The sequence below is a fragment of the Miniopterus natalensis genome, chromosome 7, assembly GCF_054644295.1.
Source record: "Miniopterus natalensis isolate mMinNat1 chromosome 7, mMinNat1.hap1, whole genome shotgun sequence".
Lineage (NCBI taxonomy): Eukaryota > Metazoa > Chordata > Mammalia > Chiroptera > Miniopteridae > Miniopterus > Miniopterus natalensis.
The window spans coordinates 41,225,946-41,251,560 of NC_142087.1; the positions used below are offsets into that span (position 1 = coordinate 41,225,946).

The following is a 25,615-nucleotide window of genomic DNA, read 5'->3' on the forward strand; positions in this document are numbered from 1 at the left end:
TTCTATTGATTTTCTCGTTACATAGTGGAAGTTGAGTGAGGGGGAGAGAGAGAGGGAAAGAGAAACATCGATGCGAGAGATCGCAACATCAATTGGTTGCCTCCCACATGCATCCTGACCAGGGCCAGGGATCAAACCTGCAACTCAGGTACATGCCCTTGACAGGGATTGAAGCCAGGACATTCTAACCATTGAGTCATACCAGCCAGGGCCAAATTTTATTCTTTTGACATGATTTAACTCTAGTACATGTTATTACTATTTCTCCTACTGTAGTAAGTTCTAGTTTTCTCAAGGACTTTCCCCAACTTGTCTGGAAATAAAATACATTTCCAACCTCTGAATTAAAATGTTATCCTCATACATATACAGTATATATATCAGGTTGGTATATTTACATATATGCTTTCCATTTTCAGGCTAAGCAAAGAAATGCATTTAGAGCTCTATTAACATTATTAAAGCAAAAGAAAATTGAACCTAGTATCAAGAGAAATTGTGACCTTTCCATGCAGTGTTTAATATAGAAAACTTTGATTTGGGCATATTTTTTTAATTCAAATACCATTCTGATCACTCATGGTCCAAGAACATTCAAATAATAAAACAAAAAGAAACAGATGTTAAAGATTGGTCTTTAAACATTATAGCTAATGATGCCACACTTGCCTACAACCTTGCCAACATAAAACCATATCCACACTTCTGTTGCCACCAAACCGTTCAGCAGAGCTTCCTTAACTGTCAGCTGTTTAAAGCCACTAGTTTGAGCACTACTATTTTTTTAAGCTTTGAATACCTGTAGGGAGCTCAGCAGGGGTTGGAGGAACCAGCTTACCCTTGGCATAATGTTAAAATGTGGCCAGTAGAGGCTTTGAGTAAGTCTCAGCAGTGTTTACCAGCATAGGGAGGCTTCTCTGTGAGGTTATGGAAAAATTAGGCCATGGTTCAAGAATGGGATTCTCTGGCCCCTGAGCATTTTCTTCTTTCAAGCCTCAACTCAAATATAACCTCGAAGAGGCTGCCTTCTTCTCTAATCACCTTACCTAAAGGAGAAGGCCATCAGGCTCTAACATATTATTCAATATTTTCTTAACAGCAATAATCAATAACTGAAATGATTATAACTTTTTTGTGTGTTTACTTCTGATTTTCTACTACAACAGAAGCTACAGGCCAAGACAGCTGTTTTGTACTTTTAGGATGTCCTTCCTTTACTTCCATAGTCTCTCTAATATGACATCCATCCTTATATCCAGTGAAAACTAAATTGGAAGCAGTAGAGCAACTGCTAATTTTTTCTATAGGAGTAGAGGCAAGGGGAGTGAGGGAGTGTATTTGATACTAAAAGAAATTAGAGTGGGTCAAGGGACTGTTACTTTACTCAACAGCAGTATGAGTACATAATAACTATAACAACAACTGATTGTTTATAAGTTTGATTGTTTATAGGTATAAACAATACCTATAAAGCTAGGACAAAAACCAGATTTCTACCAAAAATTAAACAAAATTTCCCTAATATTTGGATTAAGTTTAAAAGTTGGTGTTGTGCTAAAATCTAGAGAAAAATTGATCAGTGTCCCTTTAATCCAGTTAAGACCTTACTTTAATAAACTGTAGACTTGCCCTGGCCAAGTAGCTCAGTTGGTTAGAATGTTGACCCAATGTGTCAAGGTTGCAGGTTCAATCCCTGGTAAAGGCACATATAAGAATCAACCAACAGCCCAGCCGATGTGGCTCATTGGATGAGCATCTATCTATGATCCAGGAGATTGCAGTTCGATTCCAGGTCAGGGCACATGTTCAGATTGCGAGCTCCATCCCCAGTAGGGGGCGTGCAGGAAGCAGCCAATCAATGACTCTCTCATCAATGATGTTTCTATCTCTCTCTCTCCCTCTCCCTTCCTCTCTCTGAAATCAATAAAGATATATTTTTTAAAAAAGAAAAAAAATAATCAACCAATAAATGCATAAATAAGTGAAACAGATCGATGTTTCTCTCTCTCTCTCTAAAAATCAATAAAAATAAACTGCAGACTCTATTTCTTTCTACTCTTCCATTTGATTTAACTAACATTTTTCTGACCCTTTAACCCAATCTAACATCTATTCTTCTTTCTCTTCTACCGAATATTTCTATTGTATCCTTCTCTATGGCTATTTTATAAATCCTTAAAGTAGGATGTACTCATAAAAACTGAAAACAAATGGTTGTAGAAAAGTCTAAGGCCAAGAATAAGAAGTAATAACTAAAATAATAGCTTATATTTATTGATTGCTTACCATATGCCAGGAAGTCACTTGGTCTTCACAAAACCTTATGAGGTATTATCCTCATTTTACAGATATGTAAACTGAGACAAAGAGAAGTAAAGTACCTTGATCAACGTCACACAACTAGTAAGGCTAGAATTCAAACCAGGCCAAATGATTCCAGAGCCCTTGTTCTTCACTATATTGCCTCTCACCATGACACTGTAAGTCCTTACAAATTTGATGAAAATTGTAAGGGTGGTAAAATTTCAGAAGTGAGAATGCAAATGTGTTAATTACATTACTTTTTAACACATTATCGAGATTAATCCTTAAATTTGGGAGACTTTCCTTTACATAGGAAAGAGCAAAACAGGACATGAACAAATACTAACTACTTAATAAGAATGCCAACATACTCTTCCCAAGTATGTTTCCTAAAGTACACAAGACAGTTTAAAATATCAAAAGATTTGTGGATCACTGCTTACTAGAACTGAGTTACTATCCCAAGGACCTGAATCTTTATATCCCTGACAGTTTCTACTATATTGTTTTCTCTATGACATTTTCATTCAGGATATTTTTTACAAACACATTGTGATATAAAACTCCCGAACAGATTCTATTCCCTAGCAGCTGTGAATGTCTTGTAACGCAGAGCCCCAAGAGTAGAATAATAGAGCTCAACAGAACTACATGCATTAGACATTTAGACATTTTTTAAGTGATATTAGTGATTTCTAAAGCCTATTTTAAAACCATTCTACTCCTCTAGAGGCTACACAGCTTTTGTCAAACTTAGTAAGAAAAGAGGGAAATGGCCCGGCCAGACATGGCTCAGCGGTTGAGCGTCGACCTAGGATCCAGGCGATCGGGGTTCGATTCCCGGTCAGGGCACATGCCTGGTTGCAGGCTTATCAATGACTCTCTCATCATCGATGTTTCTATCTCTCTCTCTCTCCCTCTCCTTTCCTCTCTCTGAAATCAATAAAGATATATTTTTAAAAAAAAAAAAAGAAAAGAGGGAAATGCCTCAAAGTACTCAACATATCAACAATAACTCCTACATACTTCAGAATGCAAAAACAATTGTTCAGTGAACGGGCACAATATGACTTATGTAGTTTTGCTATTTCTAAATGAAATATTGATCATAAAAATGCTATGATATAAAAATCTAAATAAATATGCTGAGAACATCAAAACCTCTAATGTACAACTAAAGAAATATATGAATGCTTATCCTTATTAAAATACCCAGCTGCCCATAAAAAAGTGAGTAAGGTTTTCTAACCTTTCAAAATCACCTTGCCTTGTAAATTTGGACAACCTATACACGGCCCAGTTGTTAAGCTGTTTAGAGGTCATTCCTCTTCCATTATCTATCACTGCGACAGCAGGTTTTCCTTGTGTTTCATCAAAATGCTGTAAAATAAAATAAGTTCAGAAAGACAGGAAAAGTCAAGTCAATATTAAAAACATGAAAAGGTAAATATAGAAAAGTGATTCAACAGGCTCACTCATACATTTCTGGTGGAACTGTAAATTAATACAACTTTCTAAAAGGCACTTCAGCTGTACGAAGCAAAAGTCTTAGAATTCTTCATGTCCTTTAATTTAGAAATTTTATTTCTCAGAATTTACCTTGATGAATTAATCAGAGATGTGTACAAAGACCTATAAGGATGTTTACCATGTCAACATTGCTTACAAAGGCTAAAACACAAGAAAAAACCTAAATGTTCAATAATACTAGGCTAATTTATATTGCATTTATATTATATTTTACATTATATATAATTTATATCATGCCAATAAACCAACCTGCAGCAATGGTATATTATACTGCAGAACATTCATGATATGGCAATGTTTATAACATACTTACTATTAAGGGAAAGAAGATCACAAAAAAAATGTACACTATGATCACACATTTGTATACATATATGCATAGAAAAAATTTTAACAATGGATGAAGAGATATCAGATAATTATTTCATCTTTATTTTTTAATTTTCCCCCAATTAACTTATACTACTTTTATAAAAGGAAAAGTTAAATTGCTTAATTGTATTATTTTCTTACCAATTTGATCTGTATTCTTCTAATCCCAGTGTTACGAGAAGTAGCAGACAATGAATTGTCAATTAATTCTGCAAGGGCAAATGCTAGAAAACAATGAGGAAACATTATTGCTTAAATTTTCCCTCCCAAATACTTCATATAAAAGTCCCAAGTAGAAGACACTCTAAAGTACCTTAAGCCATCCCTTTTATTTTCCAAATAACTAGAATTAAAGTATTATTCTGATCCTAATGATATAATACATAATTAATGGCATTATCACCAATCACCACAAGCATAAAAAGCAGTCATCAACCAGTACTTTATATGGCATGAGTCAGCCAGCCATGATTCCTGGCCTCAAGGAGTTTAAAATCTAAAGACAGACATACAGACATAAGAGACAGAAGACCCTAACCATAAAAATCCAATAACACTCTGTGGTATGTAATCACATTATGCAGAAGTCCAAAGTAAGCACATACAGAGATATGGAGGCAAATATAAAGCAACTATAAACGTGTGTATTAAGAGCTAATTTAGATACATATCTTATGACTAATAGCAGCTTGTCAAACAGTAAAACATGTCTGGTTAACTGACACAGAACTGCTACTGGTTTCTTACTACACAACCAACTGGATGCTCAATGTATTACTGGCTCTGCATTGTTCCAAATATTCTCCTTTCTTCAAGGTCACTACTCAAATTATTTCTCACTTTTATTCCCTTAATTAAAAAGAAGAACATAGCAAATTTATGTCTCTTACTTCCACTGAAGCATAACCCAACTAAAGCTGTAATTAATCCACAGAGTAGCACTACAGCAAGGCTTCCACACTCTGAACAGTTAGGGGATGACTATGTTTATAAACTAGCTAGAAATCAGATATGTATAAGGATCTGGTTAAGGGTAATAACTGAAAAATGGAGAAGGAACACTGTAGGAAATAAGAAGAAAAAAAAGTTAAGACAAATTTAGAAGAAATGAGTAAAATTTAGTACTTGATTATATATAAAAGGAGAGGAGAAAAAAGAAATCCAACAGAGTTTCGGGTATTTGCTCCAGAAGACTGTACAATTGGTCATATTTCCCATAAGGGGAAAATTTAGAGGGAAGGGAAAAAAAATTCAGTTTTAGAGGAAATGTCCTACCACTATATCAAGCTCAGTGAGTAAAGGTGTTCCAAAGGGAGCTGGAACAGATATTGTGCTTAATTGGGAGAATAAAGATAGATAGTCAGAGATATTTTTGCTTCATTGACACAGAATAGTTAAGGCTTGGATCAGTTCACTAAGAGAAAAGTATAAAAAGAAATGATCAGCATGAACTGAAGAGATGTCCACCATACAGTCAAAAATAACCCAAAGTAACACCAAAGGCAAAGGAAAGAGAAGTAGGGAAAGAAGTAGGGAAAGTCACAAAAATCAAAGCAAGAGTTTAAATAGTGAAAGTCCCTGTTTATTCTTATAATGATGGTAGGAATGAAACCTGGTTAAAACCAATTGGATGGGCATTAATCTCTATCAAAAGTCACAGAAATGAATATATCTATTGACTCCATGACTGTACATTTAGAAATTGGTCCCCAGAGAAAGAATTAAAGATTCATTCAACAGGCAAGTATTTAAGCACCCTCTATTTGCCAGGCATTGGTCTATGAACTGAACACAGCAAACAAAAATCCTGTTCTTGTGGAATTAACATTTTAGTGGAGAAAGGTGGGAAATCAAATATAATCATAATAAGTAAATTATTTAGTATTTTAGAAGGTAGTATATGTTGCAGAGAAAAGAGATTAAAAACAGTAAAGATATAGCAGGAACACAGTTGCAATTTTAAAAAGGGTAATCAAGGTAAGTTTTGTTAGGAAGGTAACATAAGCAAGACTTGAATGGGTTAAGGGAATGAGACAGGGGCTATCTGGTGAAAGAGCATTCCAAGCACAGGTCCCTGAACTGAGAATAAAGCTGAAACTAGAGGGGAGTGAAAGAGTAAGAAGAGTTGTGAAAACAAACTAAGATATAAAGCAGAGCTGATAAGGCCATGTAAGAAATTGTAAAGAGTTTGGCCTTTACTCTTAATGAAATGGGAGCCATAAGTATTTTCAGTAAAGGAATAACACAATCTGACTTCTCAACCTTTATGTGGACAGGCATGAAAAGAGATAGATGAATTAAGAGACTGGTATAATCTAGGTAATATGATGATGCCTCAGACCTAGTGTTAGCTATAGAAGTGCTGAGAAATGGTCATTTCTAGATAAATAAAGAAGATAGTGCCAACAGGATTTTCTGACAGATTGAATGAAATGTATGAGACAAAGAAGAATCTATTTGACTTTTGGCTTTAGCAACTGAAAGGACAGAGCAATGATCAATCTGAATGGGAAAACTGTAATATGGGATTCAGTGAAGAGATCAGGGTTCCCATCTTAGATATTCTAGTGGAGATGCCACATGGACAGTTGCTGGATAGACAAAATTTGGAATCCAGGAGATAAGTATCATTATTTTCAATATTTAAGTAAAAATGACCATTTCTCACAACCTCCATTTGAGAGTCACTGACATAAAAATGGTAAGGTATTTTGAGCCACAAGATTGGATGGGATCACCAAGTAAGGAAATAAGAGGAGATAAGGGACCAAGGACTAAGCCCTTAGACACTTCAACATTAAGAAGCTGGGGAGATACGTCAATTATACCTCAATAATTAAAAAAATAAGGTAGGGAAAGGGAAAAGAGAAGGCAGCCAGTGGTAGAAAGAAAATAGAATGTGGTCTCTCAAAAGCCAAGTGAAAATTGTATCAAGGAGGAAGAAGTAATAAACTATGTCAAATAATGCCTTGAGTAAAATAAGAACTGAAAATTGATCACTGGATTTAGTCACTGGTAACCTTAAAAGTATAAGTACAGGAGAGTGAATAGGAGAGAATGGGAGGACAGGTACTGCTAAGAGTAAAGTCAACTCTTCTGAGAAGTTTTGCTGTAAACAGAGCAAAAATCTGGGCAGTAGCTGGTAGAAGTAGTAAGGTTATGATGTTTTTAAGACTGAAGAAATAAAAGCATTTTTTTTGTATGAAAAGAATATCAGAGGTGATCAATACACTGTTTATAAGTTCAAGCTGTGAAATCACTCTGCTTAGGGTTCAAATCCTAGCTCCAAAACTTGCCAATACAGTGGCCTTTGGCAAGTTACCTAAAACCCCTTAGCCTCAGTTCTTCTGCAAAACAGGGTTATTACCTAACGTTAGCTTCCACATAGGATCAAGGATTAGATGAGAAAATGCTCATAAAGCACTGCAGTACCTGGCACTGCAACTGATAACAGAAATAGTACTAGTAGCACTTAAGGTGAGGATGTGCACAAAGACTTAATCATAAGAATACCCAGTCATTTGTAATAAAAAAAAACAAAACTGAAATAACCTAAATGTCTAAAAACAGAATGCTGTTCAGTATATTGCTATCTAAATATACATTGCAAATATATATTGACATATATTAAAGATGTTCATTTTAAGCAAAAAAGTAAGTTAAAGTAGCATGCGTCATATAAAACCACTAAAATAGAAAAAACACCAAACAACATGAAAAGATCTGAAGTGATAAACACTGAAGTGTTAGTGGTGGTTATATCTGGGTGGCAAAGATATGGATATTCTTTATGTTCTTTTTGCTTATCTATGTTTTCTAATTTCCTACAAACTATAATGCATATACAATAAGAAGTATTTTAAATAAGAAAGTTTATAAGGAACATCTAAGTAATATTAAATACTTTAGCAGGGTCCAAACAGAAAAGATTCTCTAAATCAACTGATTTGTAAAGATCACTAGCAAACAATCCAAAGGTAGGATAAAAACTTGCAAGTAGTAAAGGCGATAGGAAATAAAGAAATGGAGATTAGAACACAAACCACTTACTCATGCAGTTCAACTACACAAATCTGTGAGGTAAAACAATTCTTTTCTGAATTGGTAGAGGTGTATAGGAGTCGAGGAAGAATTAATCAGAGAGGAGAGCATACATGAGATAGAAGGATGTGTAGACACAAGATCTCTCACAAGTTGAAAGGGAATGAATTCTAATAACAGGTTAGTTTTAAAGGAGCAGTATCTTTACTACGAAGATAACTTAGGTAGAAAACGAACTATATTGTGATGAAGAGGTTGAAGGAAGGAAGCTCACAATGACTTGTCACAGTCTTCTAAAAAAGTAGAATGAGAGAATTTTTTTAAAGTAAAGGAGTGGGCAGGTGATGGAGGTCAGGGAGAGTGACGATTTAACGAGGTCAGTATAAAAGGAGCACTTACGTAACGGATTTTGTCCTTCACTGGCATAATATTCATACATGCCGCTTTTAACCAGCGTGTCATAGTGAGGCAGGAATTCAATCCTTTCTTTTGTAGCTGTCAGTAGTAACTGATTGACTGACTGTAGCAGGTACAGAGTAACTCCGTCTTGAACAGTTTCGTCTATAATCAAAAGGTAACATCTTAAGTGCAAAGCTAGACTCAAAAACACGTCAATTTATAATTTTAAATATGCAAATTCTATCTATGAAATATCTTTAGAGATGGTAGAGGCAAACCCCCAAACAATGGTTTGATCTATAAATTCAGCTGTGTTTTGTTGAGATTATCAGTTGAATAGGCCCAAATACTTCCATGTATCTGCAACCCTCAATTCTTAGTAAGTTAAATTATCACAGGAAATCAGATTAGGAACTACATTAGAGTGGTATCAACATGAAAGGAGAATGGTTACATTCAAAAGGAAATTAGGCATGAAAAACTGGCAGGTCTTAGAATCCAATTGGGTAAAAAAAGATAATGGAAGAATCCAAGTTGATTAGGAGAATTAGCTTCTTTGAAAGTCCACATGGAAGGCCTGTGGCTAGGTGTTGGGCAAGGTCTCATCTTCTGTAGTCATAAATGATATCAACTATTTTTCTATAATCTTGCTTGAAAAATATGACCTCTGCACAAACTGTGAACATATAGACAGTTTCCTTCCCCATCCCAACAAAGTAACCAAAATCATCAACAGTTTTTGGATGCTTATCTATGTAATCAAATAGTTACTGCCTTACAATGTACTAGAACATATTAAAAATAAAAGCATAAACTGAACATTACTTACCAAAATTATCACAGGTAATTTCTTTCCTACTTGTTGTTGTAATAACAAACTTTTCCTCAGGTGAAATGCCAAGTGTCTATCCAAAATAATAGAAATAAAATCAATTAATACACAAAGGAAATAAATGCACCAGTCAAGTTTAAAAAGTATAAAAATACTAATAGTATATTATAATATTGTAACAATTACTACATTTACTTGGCTGTCTTAGTATTTTAAAATTTTGCCTCTTCATAATTAAGCACAAATCTATCTGTAAATTATTTGCTTAAACAAGGTTGTTTATTCTGCTATTATATGCCATCTAGGATCACAAGTGAATAGGTGGGACATTTTGGAAAGGTTTCAACATTAGCAGGCTCCTCCCAGACAAAAGGCGTTACTTCAAATCAATATGTAAGTAAACTTATTAACACAACACATATTCACATACATTAAATATTTAAATATGTAAAAACAAAAGTATTAGAATAGAGGTTAATATTTTAGAACACTGAGATAAAAAAGGCCATGCTATGCAGGTTACCTGTATTAAAGACTCATTAGATCGATTACAACCCTTTCCAAAAGAATAACTTTAAAATTTTAGGCAAATTATTAATTGGGGGGTGCGGGATGCAGGAGACAGAAGAGAAAGAAGAGACAGAGTTAGCAGCCTTAGCAGAAAAAAAAAGTTTTCATAAATCTAGATAAAGATCAACAAAGAGAAAAAGCAAAAAGACATGAATAATCAAAAAGAGGAAACTACAAATTAATGACCAATGAACACATAAATAACTAAAAATTTCAAAACAAATCAAAAAATGGGAATTAGAAAAGTGAGTTAATGTTTTCATTAACATTTTACATATCGTTAAAATTAAAAGACACAGGTTCTTAATAAAATTAAACAACACGACAATGTACAAACAGAGAAAAGGCTGACTTCTGTTTCAGGTAATGATGAACTAGTTAATGTAGACCAACCTTACTACAGAAGACCACTAAAAAAATCTAGACTAATGATACTCAAGTCTTTTAAAACCCTTAGTCACGGCCGAAACTAAGGCACCAACTCCTTATTCTGCATACTGACCTATCAAAGGGAAAGGCAAGAGCTCCTACCCTGCTTTCTTACACCAACTGTATTTCAGGGTAACCAAACAGCTCTCGTTGATGAGGGGTGTCTTTCTTTAAAGAACATCAGCTAATAAATACAGGAGGAGCCCTGGCCAGGTTCAGCTGGTTGGAGCGCATCCTGCACACTGATCAGGGCACATACCCGGGTTGTGGGTTCCATCCTTGGCTGGAGTGCGTACAGAAGGCAACCAATTGATGTTTCTCTTTCTCTCTCCTGAAACCACCTGAATCCCACTAATTCAATTTTAGCATTGCTAAGAGTAGGTGAAATATCCATATACTATGTGCCTCCTGATGTGATGCAATATGAAGTACCTGAACCACCTATGAAGAATTCTGTTTCCCCACCCCAAAGAGATTGAACCTAAATCCTGATTGAAGCCTTTAAAAATAAAACCTCTAGTTTATAGGATATATAAATAAAGGAAAAGCTAAATTACACCATAAAAGAGCACAGACAAATCCAAAATGTGAAATATTAAATAAAGAAAAACCTACTTGATTTCTTCAATAGATCAATGTCAGGAAAAACTAAAAAGAGACTGGGGGAAAGTTTTGCTCAAATGTTTTAAATTGTAGAAGATTAAGAAACATAAAAAACCAACTTCAATATAAGAACCCGTTGGGATCCTGAATTAAACAAACCAACATTGCCCGGCTGGCCTGGCTTAGTGGTTAAGCATCGACCTAGGGTCTAGGAGATCTCAGCTGAATTCCCAGTCAGGGCACATGCCCAGGTTTCAGGCTCGATCCCCAGCAGGGGCCTGCAGGAGGCAGCTGATCAATGACTCTCTCATCATTGATGTTTCTCTCTCTCTCCCTTCCTCTCTCTCAAATCATTAAAGACATATTTAAAAATAAAACAAACCAACATTACAAATACATTTTTGAGAAAATAAGAGACATCAAAATACGGTATTAAAAATATTTTTGATGGCGTGATAACAGAAATGCATGCTGAAGTACATAGGAACAAAGTGAACTAAGACCTGGAATGTGATAGAAAAGACAAAAATGATGCTAGTGTGGTATAAATACTTGGTAACTGTTAAATCTGAGTGATGAGTATATTTCGGTTCATTATATTTCTATATATGTTTGAAGCTTTTTATAAGAAAAATTTCTAGTTAAAATATACTATAATAGACCAGTGAAAGAGAACAGAGGACCCTGAAATAGACCCTAAGTAGTTAACAGAGAAATTAAAACAATCTGATTATCATTCCCATGTCACTGTCAAAATTTTTAAGCCTGAAAATAAAATGCATAGGCCTCTAGTCAGGAAAACTGGACCATATACACATATTGCTGAAAGGACTGATAATTAGTACAACCATATTAAGAGCAATATGGTATAATTTAGTAAAATTAAAGATACTAATATGTAATTCCACCCTAGGGAAATGAAGCTATGAACATAAACTGATGGGGGAAAGATTCTATTTGTTTAACAAAAATAAAAACTGTCTTTACAGATCTTTATCAGGTTTTTGTGTAATCTTTATTTCTTTGTTCACTAGTACTTTATTTCTACAACGACCCAACTGTTAGATCATGTTCTTATGCATCCTGTAGAACAAAATTTATTTTTATAGTTACTGAAAAATTATGTGCCACATTGCTTTTTTTTTTTAATCCTCACCTGAGGATATTTTTTTCCATTGCTTTTCAGAGAGAGTGGAAAGGAAAGAGAGAGAGAAACATTGATGTGTCTGGTTGCCTCCCACAGACACCCCAACTGGGGCCAGGGATGGAGCCTGCAACCAAGGTACGTGCCCTTGGCCAAAACTGAACCCAGGACCCTTCAGTCCGTGGGCGACCCTCTAACCACTAAGCCAAAGTGGCTAGGGCACCAAATTGCATTTTTAAGATCTATGTGGTTCATCTGAAAAGTGTTTATATATAATTATTCCATACAATCTCTCCATAATTCTATTATTCAATTAAGATATATAAGCTATCTTTTTCTATGCTTTTCCTATAATTCTGTATAAAAATTATTTCTTGAATTTATAATTTTTCTTAATATTTTATAGCTGATATTTGACAACCATAGATTATAAATATTTTACATTATGCTTTTATTCAAGATATCATACCCTTCTCTCTTCATATTTTGGTCTAAAACCTTTCTTATCAGACATAAACTAGTCTCTCATGTATTTGTACTAATCTGGCCTTGATTACAAATATACTTTCTCTCCCTGTCTCTGTATGAAAACAGGACATACTGTATTTGGATGAGACTCTTGATTAGGCTTTCTCATTTTTATAAAAGCACTTCAATCCCACCTTTTTCTGGATTGACTGTTAAAGTATATGGATCTGCCTTTAATGAGTAATATAAAGTACCTGCCCCCATGTCTTTAGGTCAGCTTCAAACTACCTGCTGCCCAACTTCTCTCCAAAGCCAAATTTAAGAAATATTTATGAAGCGCTAACTCACAGTCCATACAACCTTCAAACACTTAAAATTTCATCCATGGATTAAGTCAGTCAGAAACTGTGTACTTCAATGCACTGCTCTGAAACTGCAAACTAGCCTTTATGATTTGTGCTTTGGCATTATATTTAATGGCTCTGTCTCTGAATCGCCCGCAGACCAGGAACACTCATACTGCACTTGAGAAATCTCTACAAAATTTCAATGGAAACTGGTTAAAGCAGCTTGCACTACCCTAAATAACATACACCCTACCTTGAATTAAAGGACAAGATAAGCAGCAGCCTTTCCTATGTGTAAAGATGTTGTCCATTTTATCAGGCAGTATTTGTGAGGAATCTAGGGAGAAATTTTGCCCAAATCAAAGCTTTGCTACCCTAGCAGCTTATCTTTCCTTCTTTGTTTTGACCTCTAAGAAATTGAAAGCTGATTTCATGGCTCAGCATTGGTGTCAGATATTATCAAATGAACACCCACTTATTAACTCTCCTCAGGTTACTATTCTATTATTTCCTACGTCTATCTTCTTTTACTATTTTTCTTTTCATCTTTTGTAATTTTTAACATAATGTACCCCATGTACAAAGTTTTTGATGGAAGTAAGAGATTGATTCATCAATTAAACAGCTATAAACTAGTAGGTAAGGCTCCTGCCCTCAAGAAGCATACAATATTTAAAAAAGAATGATGGTATAACAAGTTGCCATAGTAGGATAACAAGGTATAATAGGCACTTCCTCAAAACTGGGGTTGGAGAGGAGGGTGTGCGTACATGGGATTTTATGTCTGGACATATTTAAGAACTAGCCAATTGAGTCATTTTCTAATCTTTGATTCTGCAAGGCCACAAGGGCTCAGGTGATCAATAGCTGCTTACCACAAGTCTAAGGGCTTCTTCTAGATCTACCCTTTCCTCTTCTTTCCTCTTGATTCCTCCCTTTTTCCACAAGGTGAGTTTTCCCCAAATAACAGTTTAGGATCCACAATACTTTTTAGCACTACAAACAGTTATTGGTTTAAGTTTTAATGAAAAACTTTAATTTAGTACACTATTTTGCCTCCTCCCCTAACAAAGAAAATGAAGGCTTTAGTTGATAATGTGGGCATTGTGGAGATTTAAAAAATAAACAACAAAAAACCCCCACAAGCTTTAGAATCAAACATACCTAGATTCTAATCCCACTTTCACTGCTTATTAACTGTATAACCTTGGACTTGAATTCAGTAACTTAATTCAGTTTTTTTGTATGTAATGGAGACAATGTTATGAGATAAGTTGGCATAATCTAATGATGCTTTAAAAAGTAAATTCTCAAAAATAAAAAAGCCTTCTTTTTTCCCCTTCTTACTAGCTTTCCCCTCTCACTGCTAATCAAATTTAACCTTTGTCCATTCTAGCAGGAAAAAGTGGGAAGTAAAAGAATCAGTAAAACAAACAAGCAAGCAAGCAAACTCTTTTCCTTGATTTTAGAGTTACAATATTAAAGAAATGGAATAAATATATCTGTTCTCTATAACAAATAACTTTATTTGCAGCAAAGTGGTATAACAGAAAGAATATGGATTCTGGGTTTGAATCCTAATTTGACTCTCTTATTTGACTTAAATTGAGTCACCATCTCCAAAAGTGAGTCTCCACTTATGTAATAAGAGGTTAATAATACTTCTCCTATCTAACAGTTACTGAAACTTCTCACAGGGGAGAATTTATTTCTAAAAGAAAAGTAAATTAGTACAACCTATGTGAAAACCAATTTAAAAATATGAATCAAGAACTTTAAAAATGTTCTCAACCATTGATCCAGGAATTTTACCTCTAATGTTCTAAACCAGAGATTTTCAACTGGTGTACCACAAGCATTTTTAAAATAGAGGCCAGTCAGGGGCACTGGCCTCTTTTTCCTTAGATTGTGAAAATAAGTAAATAAACTGACTAAAGCCAACACGACAATAGCAGTCCTGAGTGAATGAATCAAAATTATACCTATTTTTTTTGTCAGATCGGCAAAAAACTGAATACATTTTTTGGTGTGCTGCAGAATTTTAGCAATTAGTTTATGTGTGCCAAGGTATGAAAAAGGTTCAAAAAATAAAGACATGAAAGACTGTATTCAGAGATGTTTATCATAGCATTACTTAAAACTGAAAGCAATGTAAATGTCGACAAAAGGAGACTTGGTTATGTAAAGAGTGATACTAAACAGACCATTTCAAGCTTTGACTATGAAGACTTACATTAAAACAGAAAAATAGTGCCATTAAGTGAAAAAATAAACATGCATTACAGTTATTTTTAAAAATGAGGGTCTAGACCTCGGGTGGTGAGCACACTATGCAATATACAGATGATGTATTTATAGAATTGTACACTTGAAATATATAACTATTATCCAATGTCACCCCAATAAATTTAATAATTTTTAAAATTAAGGATACAAAGAAATAACCCCAAGTGCTAACGGTGGTAACAAATTTTACAGTGAGTACAGGCTTACTTTTCCCCTCTGGTTCCATATTTTCTTTATTGTGCTGATCTTTTTTACAATAAAAATAATAAACAAAAGGTTTCCTTTTTGTGGGATGGTTCTGAGTACAGAACACTCATCAAAAAAGATAAGCAGTCTTTCTTTCACTCTCTAAACACATGGGAATCGTCTATATCAAGGCCCAGAATGAACTTCCAAGTTCATCCATTTTTGCCGTCCTTCAAATCTTCATTCTGATTTGGGCATTTACTATGCACCAGGCACAGTTCTAGACACTGAGAACACAGCTGTGAACAAATCAAGGTCCTTGCTCCCAGGTCCCTTGCATGGTTCTGGATTTCAATCACTTCAGCACTATACAGAGTTGCGTCTTTAAAGCAGTCCTAAGTCATCTGCCCACTCGAGTTAAGACACTTCCACACAAATTTCTTTTCCCTGGGTAGCCAGGAGATCTTCATGGCGAAACAAGAGCCTCGTGTGCTTAATGCAGGGCATGACACCACCCCTTTAAAGCTCAGGCAGCACCGCCACTTCCTATTTAGAAAACACTTCACGGTTCGAAGTTGGTTTCCTCGCACGGTCATTAGTTTTGAAAGCAAACTAATACGCACCCTTCCTCGGGGTTCTACAGCTACCCACAGGCACCCTCGGAGCGAGCTCAGGAAATCCCAGGGGCGAGGGTGCCCAGGGCCAGCCGACAAGCTGCACCTGCGGGAGCCTGGACGCGGGCTCCCACTACGGCGGGTCCCGCCAGCGGGGCCTGCGAAGGTCCTTGACAGGGCGACCCGCGAAGTCACCGCATCATTTCATCAACCTGAGGTAAACCGACTCCAGGAATTTCACAACTTTTAAGCATCGCAAGCCTCCTAACAGTCACCCGGTACAACTCCGCTCTCTTCTTTAAAAAATAAAAAGTTCCAGACGAGAGAGACACAAGCGGAGTCCTAAGTGCGTCGCGGGCCAACTAAACCTGAGGTCTCAAATCCTGGGCAGCGAGGTGCTCGGGAAACGCCGGGGCAGAGGGAGGCCCGCGGAGGGGCCGGCTCTGCGCCGCCAGGCCCGGGCCGGGGCCGGCCCCCGGCTTCCTGCCGCCCGGCTACGGGGATGGCGGGCACCCGGGAAAGGGAAGCCAAAGCCGCCGGACCAGGGCCGGGTGACAGGTTTATTGCCCTCAGTGAGAAAGTTGGGTCTCTCGTCACCCTCCCAGCCCAAACTCTGCCTGCGCATCCCTCCTTCGCCCCTTCGCGTACCTGGCACACCGACGCGCGGAATCCCGCGTAGTCCGAGCGCTCCCCGACCTGCACCACCCGGTCGCTGAGCTCCGACTCCTTCTCGCGCCGGTCAAACAAATACACCTTCTTGCAGCCGTCGCCTCCGCCGCCCTCTCCAGTCCCCACCGAGGGCCCGCCGCCGCCCGCCGCTGCCATATTGGGCGAAAGGAGAAAAAAACAGCCGCGCCGGCGCCTACCGCCGCCGCGCCCAGGGCCCAGATGCAGGCTCCGCGCGGCGCCTTCAGCTCCGGTCCCCCGGGGGGGCGCGAGGTCTCAACCCCGGCGCCCTGCAGCTCCTCCCTCCGCCGCGGCGGCCGAAGAGCCGCAAGAGCGAGGATCACCCGGGAACCGATTCAAACAAACTCCTGCCCGTCCCCACGTCACTTCCGCGGCCAGCAGCTCCGGGGCGAAGGGGGCGCGCGGCGCGCTCTCCGTAGGGCGCGGGCCCGCGCCTGCGGCCGCCCACGCGACCGTGGTAGCGCGAGTCTAAACCCGGGCGGCGGCGAAGGCCTGTGGCACAGAAAGGAGAGGGAGCGGCCCGCGTCTCGCAGGCGGCGGGCGAATCCCGCGGGCCGCGCGCGCTGGGCGGGGCTTCCGCGCCCCGCTCCGCCCCTCTCGCCCGGCGTAAGTTGGAGGGAAGCGCTCCCGCCCTTCGCGGGCACCTGGGCTGGGGGGCGGGGGGCGATCCCTGAGCTGAGGCGGGAGAGCCGGTCCCGAGAGCGGCGGGGGAAGCTTCCGAGCGACTGTTCTCACGATCGAGAGGGTCCCGGTGTCTTCCCGCCTCGCCGAGGACCGGACGGAGCCTGCGGGGCTTCGCGCTCCCGGCGCCGCGCGGGCTGTGCCCGACGCGGCCGGGTCACGGTAACGCGGCGGCGGGAAGCATCAGCCCCGCGGCTCTCACGGGGTGGAACTTACGCCGCGGCGAGTCCGTGGCTTCCCACGGAGAGAAAACACGTGCCAAGAGACCCTGTGCCACCTTTTCCGTCTCATTTCCTAAGGGTTCTTGGTGGGCTCCAGAGTGGCCCCCAAGCAAAGCTGGTGGTCCCTGAGTCGGTCCAAACCAAGGCTGTGCGACCGGCCCGACCTGCAGGGGGCCTCAGCGGAGTGTGGGGCGCGGACAGGGTCCAGGTCGCTGGAGTATCTTCGCATCGGCAGCTCCCCTACGACCCGCCTCGCCTCCGCCGCTGTCATGTTGCTGAAAATCGCGAATGGGAGCACCTATGCCGAAGGATTATTAGGATTAAATTAGACAACTTTCACAAAATGCTTAACATATAGTACACTTTCAGTAAAAGCCTTTGTGTTTCATTAAATATCCTTATTGTGGGTATGTTGTGCCCTAAATAAAAAAACAAACAAAGAATACTGTCGTTGTAGTTCTACGTTTAGTCATTTGAGAAAAGTCAGTTGTTTTTCTGAAAGTTTCAGTTTTAATAGACCTTCTTTCGATCGATTAGAAGTTGGAGACAAAGTGCTATATTGGCAAATACACCAGGCTCTTCTTCAGATGGAACCTATTACCCCAAAGACATTATAGTGCCAGGGCAGACATTAAGTACCACGGCAGGTTTGAAAGTACACACTTTGTGCTCTTTTGAACAAACACATTAGATAAAACATCTGTGGTTACCTAAAGTACAAGGGAAATGGGTTTGAGTATTTGAAACTCACTGCTTGAAAAAAATGTTACTAAACAACAAGAGGTGTGGCTAAAAAGAAATGAAACTGATGATCAGAAAAGAAACTTTTGGTTTGTGAGGCAGGTTTGAAACGACACCCTTTTTGTGCTCTTTTAAATACATTAGATAAAACATCTGCGGTTACCTAAACTACAAGAGCAATGGGTTTAAATATTTGAAACTCACTGCTTGAAAAAAGTTACTTGACAATAAGAGGTGTGGCTAAAAAGAAATGAAACTGATTATCAGAAAAGAAACTTGCGGTTTGTGAGCCTCTGAGAAACACTCAGAGCACTCAGGAGCATATTATAATACTTGTACAACATTAAAGAGGTAACATGGTGTTAGGGACAAGAAACTAAGTTAGGGACTGAACTAGGAATAAGAACATGTACTCTCAAGTGCCAAACCTAATCCCTATCTAGCTAGGCAACTAAGGGCATTTCAGCAGGTACTGAGCACAAGATTAATATGACAGAGACAGAAACATAAATAAGTATGCTGCTTTATTAGAAGTATTCATTCGTTTATTCATTAACCCATTCCGTATTTGTTGCCAGTCATATGTCTATTGTGTGCTGGGCGCTGGGGCTTCAAAGATGGACAAGGGAAAGCACCAGCCACCTCCCAAGAAGCATGCTGGACAAGGAATAAAGACCAGACTTGCTGTGGCATTAACATTCCACTCCCTCCAATAAATCTCTCTCTCCCCTTTCCATGTCCTTCTTTCCTTTACCAATCCAATCACCTCCCTACACCCTGAGTTTAATAGTCCCTGGGCTAGAATGAGCTTTAGAAACCTTAAACGCTGAAAATATGATTGTGTTTCCCACTCCATAGGTAAAATGAAAATTCAAACAATACAAAACTATAAAATGGGTAAAACTATGTGTAATTAAACTGCTTTTCCAGATATTCTAGACCTTGGAGAATCTAATGCAATTGAACATTGTCTCTGCATAGGGACAAATGTCGAAGTTTATTTCAACTTTGCATTCACATTCATGGGGTTCATAAATTTTCTGAAGTCCATTATCATCTCCAGATGAATCTAAAATATTGTTTATCCCTGAATTAAGATAGAGGTCAGACTCCTACAGGCCCTGGAGTCACCTTAAAGGTTTTTTACACTATCGATGAGAGTAAGGAGCTATTGAACATTTTTAACCTAGGATGGGGCACACTTAGATTTACACTTTAGAAAGTCCTCTCTGACTATAACATAAAGAATGGATCACAAGGGTTTAAACTAATAACTAGTTGGAGGCTGCTGCAGAAACCCAATCACGAGGTGCTTTTTGGGGTGATAAAAATATCTAAAATTAGATTGTGGTGATGGTTGCACAACTCTGTGAATATACATAAAACCATTGAATTGTACACATTAAGTGGGTTAATTATAAGGTATGTGAATTTTATCTCAATAAAGATGTTTTCAAAAGTGCAACAGATTAAAAAATAAAAATTCTCATACCTAAATAAACAAATGAATGAATAAAAGAGGTCATGGTTGTGCTATGGACTCATATGAAAGAATTTTAGGAAATAAGGGAAGGGAGTGATGAGAGGTAGGAATCAAGGATGACTCGGGTTTTGGGTTTAGGCCACTGGGTAGATGATAATGCTTTTATCAAAATGGGGAGAAATACAAGTGATCTTACTGCAGTGGAAGTGGTTCTGGAAGACATGATACAAAGAACAGGAAGGGAGCATCAAAAAATGCTGGAGACCGTTGCATTTAGGAAGGATGGACAAGTTTTATGTGCCATCAGGGCAAGGTTGTCAGGGGTCTTTCTGAAGAAGCCAGAAAGACCAGAAAACTGGCTCACTATATTCAAAACACAAGAATTTAAAGGTAAAGAAGGGCAAAATTATCAAGGACACCGTTTATATTAGTCTGCTCATAGTGGGGAAAAACTACCTTCTCACACAACTATCATATTTACAAAGATCATTCATGCCTTCAGACATCAGAATAACAAAAATCAGGGATAACACTGTTTAGAGAGTTCAAGTTTACAGGAACTTTTCCAGGGTTTATTATTTTGGAAGCGAACCAGTCAGGATGAGCCTACTATTTATTATACCTCAATAAAGAGAGTGCAATATCTAAGAGTGCAAAGTAGACTTATTTTGATCTTAATGACAGTATGTGATGTGCTTAATCAGATTGGAGGAACAAAGTGTCAATTTTGCTTCTACAGGAGATTAGTAACAGAATAAAGCATGCAGAAGGAAGGAAAGGTAGACAGTATGTAAGTGTATATTGAGTTGGGCATGGCAGGCATATAAGGCAAAGAGGAAATACTAAAAGAGGAAGTATTCACTGCTACTGGGGCCCTCATCAGCCTTGTGTGATTACTAAATTGCATCAGGGGCACTGTGAGGCCACACAGCAGGCAGGTCAATAGTTTCTAACCTTTAACTTGGGCTCCAAATAAAACGTTGGTAAGCAGTCGTTGCAGTGTTTGGTGAAAATGAAACTCAACACTCAGGGGGACCCTACTCAAAGGGTTACAGAAAGATGTTGCCTGGCTCAAAGAAGAGCATCTTCTTAAAGATTTAACAGCAACCCAGCTTGGAAGCCCCAGCCTTCAGCTGGTGGCAAATAATGGATAAGGTATTTCTAGGTTTCTCCATTGGGAGTCAAAAGCCTATAGGAAATCACTATTTCCTGCAAAAACAGACTAACAGCTACCCAGTTGGCAATAGAAGGAGAATTTACACACAGGCACTATAGAATAGCAAGACTTTGAAGCTGCAGTCTTTCACTTGGGATATCTGTTGTCGTCACTACCACCTCCCTCATTCAGTCTCTGTCACCTGCATGGACACAGGGCCCCTCCTAATTCCTGGCAGCCCAGTTGAGATCCTGCTGAGGTGTTCAGACTGTAGTATGCATAAGAATAACCTGTGAGAGGTGTTTAAGATATAGATCCCTAGGTTCCATGCCTATATTTTGAATTAGTCAAAGATTAGGAATTATTTTTAACAACTTCCAAGTGATTTTAACGAAGGCAGTACAAACACCACATTTTGAGAAACACTGGACCAAGAGGTACATAAAAATCTGATAAGTATAGCAAAGAATATATAGTCTGACTTACAAAAATGCAGCTGGGGCCTTTGCAGCTTACAGCCCTGGCCTTCAAATGGGCAGCGATCACCGTCGTCCGCTAACAATCACTAGCTGCACAAACATGTCTACCTTATTTCAAAGGTAGTCCCCAAAACAAAGCTCAGGGACTAGATTTCCACTTGCTATTTAGGATTCATCATCTTGAAAGACAACTAAGTTCTTCTTTGAAAACTGGATACTGTTCATCTCCCCCTTACAGGGAAGTTGGCCTGTTATAAATTTAGATTTCAGCATCACTACAAAAGATACACAGATATTATAGCAGGTAGCTCATGTACTTTTATATAACCACATAAATTATGAAAAACAAGGATAGTTTGCACTTTTCACTTTCCTCAAAGACTGTATTTTTTAATTCTAAATACTCCCATCAATAGTTCTATTCAAGTTGACCTTTGCCACACCCAGGCCAGTCCCTCTTCACTGACCTTCCTCCAGCTTGAGGTGAACATCACTCCTATAATTACCCCCCTTGCTGTCCTATGGGACTTAGCTCCTCATACTTCTGGAATGTGATCTAGAAAAGAAATACTCTTCAAAGGAAATAATAAGTTTGCAGAGGTAAAACTGCCTAAGTCACGCTGGATACACTGCCCAAAGAGAATCAAGCATCTCCATTCCCAATCATACATTTATCAAATGTGAACTTTATCAAGAAAGGCAGTTGGAACAAAATACTCACAAATACTCTCAGTTTACATGTTTTTTTCCTCAGTTTATGAGTAGACATTTCTTGCTTCTACAGCTGTTGGGTGTGTCCCTCTCCATGTTCTTCTGACCTAAACCTAAAAAAGGAAGAAAGGACAAAAGGAAGAAAGAAATTGAGCAGAGCATACACACACACACACACACACACACACACTACTTTACAGTTCCCTTGAAAATTTTAGATTTTTAGACTCAGTATCTCAACCCTTTCCATTTTAGAGAATGTTTTTGTTTTACACTACAAAATTAAGTCTGTCCAACTCTGTTACATTTCCAGAACAAAGAAAAGTTTATACTAAGTTGTGTGGTGTCTCCAACTTTGCTGGCCTAAGAGAAAAAATGCTTGCATCTCAAAGCCAAATTCCTCAAGGTGTTCTAGCTCAAAGCCATCCAGTACAGGAAGGGGAAGTACACAGTATCTTATATTCAGTATAATTTTGTGGTTGTCTCCCCATGTGCCTCAGTCTTCTTACAAATAGAGTATCCATGGGAGTGCAGGGAACAACTTCTGGGTATCCAAGGAAAGGGTCACCTTAGGTATTTCAACAACTGCCGAGCAGCCTCCTACCTCCACACAAGCCAGATTCCTCATTTTTCTCTGCTTCAGTTGAATTTCTCCTGGATTGTACTTCTCTATAATCACAACCCTGCTTTGGTTTTTCTGTGACCTTCTAGTCAGCCAAATCACTTTCCCCAACTAGGACCTTCCGTTCAATCCTGATTACATCCCGAGAAAGTGCAAAGCAACTCTGCTAGCATCAGACTGCGGTAAACAATGTTGTCAACAGGATGCAGAGAAACCAAAAGAACAGTGTCTCTAACCAAACATAATTCAGGCTATACTGCAATGGCAAAAATGAGTAACAAGCACAACCAACCAAACCCTACTCTGCCTTACTTAGATATCCCAAAGCCAATTCTTCCTCACTACAAGTTTCATAAGCTTTTTTGTACAGGTATGGCCTGCTGGCCTTTTCTTTGGTTACACACCGAAGATGTCTTGCCAGAGCAGCGTGGAGCAGGCCAGTGCAGGCCAGAGCAGACTGGCATAGAAATGAGCAGACCAAAGCAGAGCAGGCCAGTGCAGGGCAAAGCAGACTGGCATGGAGCAGGGCAGAACTGACCAGTGAGGAGCAGAGCGGAGTTGTCTAGCCAGAGGGTCCTAGCCCCAGGGCTGCCTCGCGGCTGTGCTGTATCTCAGTTGAGCTGTTTTACACTGACTAAAGTTTACTTCTTCCCCACACCCCAAATTGGGGATTCCTGTTGGCGTTGAAATGGCGCCAACAACCAATGGTCGACGGTACCTTCAGGATCTACTTGCTCACCACCATCAGAGGTTTCCTGCTTGATGATTCACAACCACTTCAGTCTTTCCCCCTCTCCATGGCCAACTTTATTTCTAGCCTGATTCAATTCCACGTCTTTCCTGCTCACCTGAGAGTTGGATAACTTCAAATAGCCAGCTGTTTCACCTCCCATATTCTCTCCCAGGGTGTGAAGCTTGAGGGTGTAAGTACGGGAGCGAAGTGTAATTCCTTTTCTCTCCAACATACCTAATCTCATCTTCCCTACTCCAAAGCTGCCAGAGGCCTAGGAAATCTGTTTTACAACATTCCATTTCTCTGCCAGTATATCGGTAAGGTTTTGCATTGTCCATCTTTGTCAGCAAAGTACCCAAGGGTCTTCCCCTAAGGGCCTGGGCAACTAGCTTATTCTCTAAGCTGTAGAGAACAGACGCTCTTACTACATCCGAGGCCAAAAGATATGCAGGGAGTAATTTTTCCTCGCAGAACACTACTCTGGTTTGTATCCTTTTTTAGGCATGATACCCAAAGAGCTTCCCTAAGGTGGACTCACTTGGGCTAGTGAACAGATAGCTCCTTCAGCACAGACATCTTTCTCTTCTGTTAGGAGTTGAAAGACCTGCCAGTGAGAGCTACAAATTGCCCCACCCTTCACCACAATGGAGCTGTCACCTCCCTTCATGGGCAAAACAACTCAGGGGCATTCCTCCTTTGTATCTTCACCCTGAAATTGTCTGGCTGGTGGAGTCTCCTGCTCCTGCGATGCCTTCCTCCCCAGTCAGAGCTTGGAAGGTCTGCAGAGATCAGCCATTCCCCTCTGATAAGCCTCTTGCAGACTGGTGGTTAAGCCTGTCTTCCACTTATTTTATGTTGTTTGATATTAATTATTATCATCACAAATGTAACCATGCCCTCCTTGCCCCAACACACTGCATCCTTGCTAAGTAGACTACACCCTTGGCAACTTCACTGACCAACATTCCACGTGGTCTGCAGTTCTTTTTTCTCTAATCTTTTAACATTTTGCACAATTACTCAGCTCCTGAATTACCTAACTTTCTGGATATCTTCCTAAATTGCTACACAAACTCCTGTGTCTCCACAATCTTTTTCTTGAATTCAAGTTGTTTCGCTGGGAGATCTATCTTCCTCCTTAATGGTTTGACACCTGAGTGATACCACACAGAGAAAAATCTAATGAACCCCTATGAAAGTCAGCCTGGTATCATAGTTGAGAGTCGAGGTTCTGAAGTCAGACTGCACGAATTCAGTTTTGCCATTTCCTGAAGGACTTTATCATGTACTCTTGAGAAGTTAGTAAAATTACTTAACTTTTCTGTTTCTCAATCTACTAGAGAACAAGTAAATAAAAGATAAGTAAATTGTGGAAATTTTAGTAATGTAATTGATAGGGTAGGTCTGATTAATATATCAAATTGTATGTCCTAAAAAGAGAATACATAAACATTCACAAAAACTATTAAGCCACAGCTCTGGCTGAGTAGCTCCGTTGGTTAGAGCACCATCTTCATATGCCAAGGTTGCAGGTTTGATTCCTGGTCAGGACATATACAAGAATCAACCAATGAGTGCATAAATAAGTAGAAAAACAAATTGATGTCTTTCTCCCTCTCTCTAAAAATTAATCTAACAAAAACCCATTACATCACCAACAAAGAAAAACCTCAGCAACATCTAAACAATAAAGAGTGAAGATAGCATTATTTGATCACAATGTACTGTAATAGAAAATAAAATTAGGGGGACAAAATTCTTTCTAGGTGGAAGTTTAAACCTCTTTTAAACAAAGTTTAGAACAAAGAGAAACCATTAACTGAAATTGTAGACAATAAAAACAATATATAAAAATTCGTGGAGTCGCAGGCAATCCATGTGCTCCTGTGGCTGAACCTCCTCACTTCTCTGCTCCCACTCTCCTCAATTCCAATACAAGAAGAAATCACTGAGCTCATCACTGAAAGGTCTTTGGC

The 25,615-nt window shown here is 38.9% G+C and overlaps 1 protein-coding gene and 1 pseudogene across 2 annotated transcripts in view; both read right to left on the reverse strand.

The window, feature by feature from the left end:
- SMCHD1 (structural maintenance of chromosomes flexible hinge domain containing 1) overlaps positions 1 to 16,965 on the reverse strand; it is a 117,933-nt gene extending 100,968 nt beyond the window's left edge. For both annotated transcript variants that reach the window (XM_087818980.1, XM_087818981.1), the window contains exons 1-5: positions 16,774 to 16,965; positions 9,476 to 9,551; positions 8,647 to 8,808; positions 4,348 to 4,430; positions 3,554 to 3,684 (exon numbers count right to left, since the gene is read on the reverse strand). In XM_087818980.1, the coding sequence (XP_087675106.1) occupies positions 3,554 to 3,684; positions 4,348 to 4,430; positions 8,647 to 8,808; positions 9,476 to 9,551; positions 16,774 to 16,950 (629 nt within the window). In that variant the 5' untranslated portion in view covers positions 16,951 to 16,965. The remainder of the gene's footprint in view (positions 1 to 3,553; positions 3,685 to 4,347; positions 4,431 to 8,646; positions 8,809 to 9,475; positions 9,552 to 16,773) is intronic.
- On the reverse strand, positions 55 to 945 carry LOC107535894 (ATP synthase F(0) complex subunit g, mitochondrial pseudogene; annotated as a pseudogene).
- Positions 16,966 to 25,615: the final 8,650 nt, after the last annotated feature.